This window comes from Megascapheus bottae, chromosome 12 (genome assembly GCF_031878675.1).
Source record: "Megascapheus bottae isolate mThoBot1 chromosome 12, mThoBot2.hap1, whole genome shotgun sequence".
NCBI lineage: Eukaryota > Metazoa > Chordata > Mammalia > Rodentia > Geomyidae > Megascapheus > Megascapheus bottae.
In genome coordinates this window covers 3049001-3055000 of record NC_143520.1, presented here as the reverse complement: position 1 = coordinate 3055000, position 6000 = coordinate 3049001, and the positions used below count along the sequence as shown (strand labels likewise).

The 6000-nt window shown below is 35.4% G+C and overlaps 1 protein-coding gene across 1 annotated transcript in view; it reads left to right on the top strand.

Moving 5' to 3' along the window:
* Window positions 1-6000, top strand: part of Ppp1r1c (protein phosphatase 1 regulatory inhibitor subunit 1C) — a 98527-nt gene that overhangs the window by 591 nt on the left and 91936 nt on the right. Inside the window, exon 2 of the mRNA XM_090343070.1 lies at window positions 904-964. Within this exon, the coding sequence (XP_090199196.1) occupies window positions 904-964 (61 nt within the window). The remainder of the gene's footprint in view (window positions 1-903; window positions 965-6000) is intronic.

The following is a 6000-nucleotide window of genomic DNA, read 5'->3' as shown; positions in this document are numbered from 1 at the left end:
AAAATATGCTTCTTATGTATCTTAAGCAATAATTATGTTATCAATATTGTTTTTAGGCATATGTATGACTAAAACATTTAATTAGATCTCAAAAATAATATGTTCTGACACTAAATTCTTTTCCTGTGCCTTATGTTGGCTTGCATTTGTATTATATTTCATATTCATATTTCTTTAGATTCTTTTTCTTTCTCTCCTTTTACTAACATACATTAATTGTACTTACTTGGACACTTCATGCAATGGAACCATTTTAAAAGATCATTTGTGGTACAGTTCCAGATATATAGTATGGTAGAGTCCAGGGGAAAAAAATCTATGGAATATCAATCTTATTCATTAATTTAAATCTAAATAATCTCTGATTCATTTTCATAATCATCATTGAACCTGAGACTTCTTGCTCACTAAGATGTTTTGTCAGGATGAATAAACCCACTCAGACCCAGGCTAGATACAGATAACCTTGACTGTGTTTATCTACTGAAGGAGTATTGCTTTTATATTGGATAAGCTGTTATTTATACATTTTATCATCTTCTATCCTGAAGAACACATATTTGGAAATATACAAATGAATACGTTTAAAAAGAATACTCAAAATAAGAGATTCTAATCAAAATGCTTCTGTAAATCTTAAACAATGAGCCCACCAAAATCTCTTAGCCTTTAAATAAATAACGTATTGAAATAAGATTTATATTCACTGTTTTTTTATTTTGTCCTAAATATCATAATAGAATGTAAAATGCTAATATCAATTGAAATTTGAAACTTACATTGCTAAATTAACTATGACACATGCTAGGAATCTGAGATTTCAAGGGCAGCTTGCAAGCTGTGGAGCAGCTGGGGGCAGTGTCTGATTCTCACTGACATTAGCTGACCCTTTGTTGTTCACAGATCCGGAAAAGAAGACCTACACCAGCATCACTTGTGATTCTCAATGAAAGTAACTCCCCAGGTAAAGAGGCATGATGTCTTTCATACGAATGGGTCAAAACATGATTACTTGAACAGCATTAAAGAGAACGTCATTGCCAGAATATTTCCATTTTTGATTTTCAGTTGGCAATATTCTATCAAGATAATCTATAAACTGGATCATGACCAAAATCAGAAATAAAACACTATACAGCCCCAAAATAGCTAAAGGCCTGTTTTGCTTATAGAATAAGACCTTGGATAGGATATGCTGTGAAAAATTTTGTTAGTATTGATTATCCTGAGTTCGAGCAATTTTTTAAATGAAATCTGGTTCAGTGCTTACTAATGAAGGGAAAATGTTTCTTAATTAGGTTTCAAGTTTCAAATTACAGCCCCTTTGAAGCTTATATTTTTACAGAGTAGGTTTTTATTTATGTTATAGAGTGGGCAAAAGAGCAAGCAGTGGCTAAAGCTTTGCTGCTGATGTCATCTCTGAATAATGCGATTGACAAGTAACCAGATCAATTTTCAGCACTGCCCATTTGAGAGCCATTCAGAATGGTTGCATCCATTTGTTCAAGTTTTATTTCCCATTTCCTGTAAAAACTGAAATTGCATTATTTTTCCTGGCTGAGAACTATCATCTTCAATACACAGGCATTATTTAGTTTCTCAGTTGGGTGAGTTCTATCTTATATTTAAATACTGCTTTTAGAAATACATGTAAAATATTGCATTAATTTGTAACCAAGTTGCTTTTTTTAATGCAAGGCCCATTTGGCATGCCAAGTTAGCTGGCATGGCTATTTATGTTGCTATGAAGAAGATTATTGAATTTCAGGCCCAGACTCTGATTCAGGGGGCCTTACATGGCCTAAAAGTTTCATGTTTCCCACTCTGAGGAAAGCAAAAAAGAAAAAAAGTTTGAGTAGTTCAAAACATATTACATTTAACCAGGTCATTGAATTTTTTTTCAGAATCTTTCTAATTAAGCATATGAAAAGAAATGAAAATTTTCATAGTTTATTCATTACTGGACCAAAATATAGGGAAAATTTCAGCTGATGGGCAACAAGTAAAACAAGTAAGCAGATTCTACCCTGTAATATAATTTTATTTTTTTTTTGCCAGTCCTGGGCTTGAGCTCAGGGCCTGAGCACTGTCCTTGGACTTTCTCAAGGCTAGAGCTCTACCACTTTGGCCTCAGCACCATTTCTGGCTTTTTTTCTATGTATGTGGTAGCGAGGAACTGAACCCAGGTCTTTGTGCATGCTAGGCAAGCACTCTACCACTAGGCCAAACTGCTGGCCCCTGTAATATAATTTTCTTGCAATTATAATATCCTAACGTTTATACCAAGGCATTAACATTTGGTCCTATCTTCTATTTTTAAATCATTTAATGCATCACCTCACTTAGTAATCATTAACTCATATTTTAGCTGAAAAAGAGGTGCAAATGATACAGATTTACAGTTTACAAACAACTATAAGAAAGTGAGCACACTGAATTGCAGTTTAAAGGTAATTTTATCGCCATTTTCTATCATTGTCTAGCTTCTGGTGCTAAAATTTGCACCACATCAGAGAATTTCTCTTCCATTAAAAGAATGAATGGGTTCTAGGTGTGTTTTGCTCTGCCACAAAGCAGATTTCCAAGTTCTGCAGCTGTCATTGCTGTGCAGTCGTAGTGAAGTCCTATAATTGCACTCTAGATCTCATTTGAATCCCCAAAAAGCAACTATTGCTGTTTAGTGCCAAATGTATGTCATTTTGCACAGGAGGTGCATGTGTAAGAAAAGGAAAAGTAGCTCTCTAGCATTATTTTACTAGAAATGATAGATTGCAAAGATAAACTCACACAATTCTGATATTAGAGCCCATGCTTTTTACACAGTGTCACCTTGGCTTCTAGCACATGGTGACAGTTCTTTAGAGATAATTTCCACAGAAAGCAAACCCAGCTTGAAATAAAGCCTCTGCCCGCACCACTCAGTCTAATAGACGAGGAATGATATTTAAATGTCCCCATTTCCCTAGAAGACAGCATTCGTGTTTTCGAGAGACCATTTTTGGTTGTTATTTACCATACTTCCTAGTCACAAATGGCACTGCCTTATTCCCTAAGTGACCTCCTCCTTCTCTCTGTTTAGCAGCACCATTGGACAGAAATTGGAAGTCAGTGGCATTTTCACAGAAGTTATTTTAGTATAATCATCTTTCCACACCTATATTCTTCTTCACAGAAACTAGAATAATTTACAAAGAGAACAATGGACTTGGGGTGGGTGTTATCAGAGTCAGTGTGTGAGTGTGTGAGAAGCAGAATTAGGAATAGGGATATATTCTTTTAGGAAAACAAAACGCCTCAAAACCTAGATTTCATAGTAAAAATGATCCACCACTATGGTTGCTATAAAAATAACTCTAAAAATCCCCAAACAAACAAATAGTAAACAAAGGAAACCAGATAAAACCAAACATGGGATTCTGATCCGTATTAGTCAAATGGTCTGTGGTAAACCATCAGCTTGTTCTTCCTTCCTCCTTTTCTTTATTTCTTTCTTCTTTTTTTTTTTTTGCCAGTCCTGAGCATGAGCTCAGGGCCTGACCACTGTCCCTGAATTTTCTCAAGGCTAGGACTCTACCACTTGAGCCACAGTACCACTTCTGGCTTTTTTATTATGTATGTGGTACCGAGGAATTGAACCCTGGTCTTCATGCATGCTAGGCAAGCACTCTACCACTAGGCCAAACTCCCGACCACGCATCAGCTTTTCTTTATCATCTATAAAACTAAGATTATATTGCCCATTCTTTCTACTCACAGTTTAATGATCTAAGGATTTTATACAGTTAAGTCTTAAGAGATTGTTAACTCTTTTTTAAAAAAAAACTCATAAGTTTGTAGAAATATTCATTTATGAAAGTAAAAAAATCCTTTCTTTTTAAATTTAGATAGTTTAGATTTAGGTAGATGTTATATAATCATTTTCTTTAATGGGGAGAAAACAAGAAAGAAAAATATTTTAATTGGAATGTGATTTCAGATTGTTTTGTTTGGTGGTTCATCTCTGCTCTTCTAAACTCAGAGGTGACATCAACATATGATTGGTTAGGTTCCAGGGACATAAAAACCTCCCACTGGATCAAGAGGATCAAGGTTAAGATCAGCCTCAGCAAGGCATTAATGAGACCCTATTTCAACAAATAAGCCAGGCAGGTGATTCATTTGATACAGGGGAAAATACAAGGACTGGGTTTTAACAACTGCCCCGAGGCAAATACATCCCGATAGTTCCTTACTAATGGATGACCTAGAATTCCCAACTGTAGAAATAGATACAGATCTTTCACCCTCTGTCATAAATTACTATTTCAGTTTAACTCAAAATAGTGGAAAATGGGGAAAACTGATTGCAACGGCTTGTGTGTGGTAGAAGAGGAGGAACAAAAGTATTTGCTTCTAGTAATACCTCTAGATAGTCATCGGTAACAAGGTCCTAGAGGCTTGAAATCTGACTTTAGGAAATCAGCATAGATATATATCATCTTTTCAAAGGATTTTTTGACATTATTAATCCAATACTTTCCCACATTCTCATTTCCTCTTCTGACTGGGTTTATGTATCTGAGATAATCTCTCTGATGTTCTACCACAGCATAGCATTGTCTCTGTACTACTTTCTGTTAGCTTTCACTCTTCTTCTATTATTTGTATTTAGCTGATGCGGTCCTTATAATTTTATAAGGGGAGCCTATACATAAGTGCCCTCTCTATGCAGTAATAAATGCCAAAGCTTCTTCCATCATACTTGTGGATGTACTTGAACATTACTTTTTTCTAAGTGGACTTGTGATGATACTGTATATCTGACTATCACTGTTATGGTTTAGATTGTGAGCTCTTGAGAGCTTTAAGAGGTGAAGGTCTAGAGGAAGGAAGATAGGTTGTGGGGAATATGTCCTTGGAAGAAATCTTGTAATCTTTACCTCTCTTTGCTCCTTGGATGCCTGGTGGTGAGAAACTTTAATATACGCCCTGCTAGGATGTTTTTCCTTGCTGTCAGCCCAAAACAGTTAGGCTGAACTTTCTGAGGTTATGAGACAAAAATAAAATTATACCTTCTGGAAAAGATGTTCATTTTGGCATTATGCCCCAGCAACAGAAAGCTTATTAACACACAATATTAGAAATATAGACATAGTAAAGAACTTTAGAAAACACTTCATCCCAACACACATATTCCTGGAAGACAATCCAATTCACATTCCAGAAACTTGTTCTGTTTTATGTCTGAGAGAAGAATCTCTAATTATGTCCAGTTTTAGTTTCAGGATTGATAATTTCAGGTGTGAGAATATACAGTTTCTTCAGCCAAACTTTAGGGTAAGTTCACCACTTTATACAATGCTGCATTCTCTTCAGTGAAAGGTTACATTCTCACCTATTTAAAATACACCAAGGAATTTCTTTTATTATTTTCTTTTCTGTGTTGAGGATTCTGAGAAGTCAATGAACTCTGTCCAAATTCTCCCCAATCTCTCTCATTTGGCACCAGAGCTGGACACAGTCTTCCAGTAAAACACTATCCTAGCCAGACCTTCAGAATATTAAAGTTTGTGGCATCCATTCTTTTCCACTTACTGATAAGCAGAAGCAGTATGGTTACAATTATATTTAATGGATCTGAAGCCTATTAAACATGAGTGAACTATAAGAGCTAAGTGAAGATTTGAGTAAGTACCCAGGAGTTTTGTCGTCATCTAAAAGCTTATTGTACTTCTAAAACCAAGCAGAAACATAATGTAAAATGATTAGAAGGGATGTTTATTGATCACATTATCATGGCCAAATTTCAGGGATGCTAGCTTTCTGAGTCTTGTAGTCTTCGAATGTCTCAGGATCCCAAATATTATTGAATATGAGATAGGCGACATTATTTAATCTGAAACAAATGACATCGGAAATCTGAGATCTGAGACATGGGAGAAAAGTGTTGTTTCTTACCAAACTTAGAATAAGTCTAGTCACTCAAGACAACTAGGATTTCTAGCAGCTTGAGCATGTGGT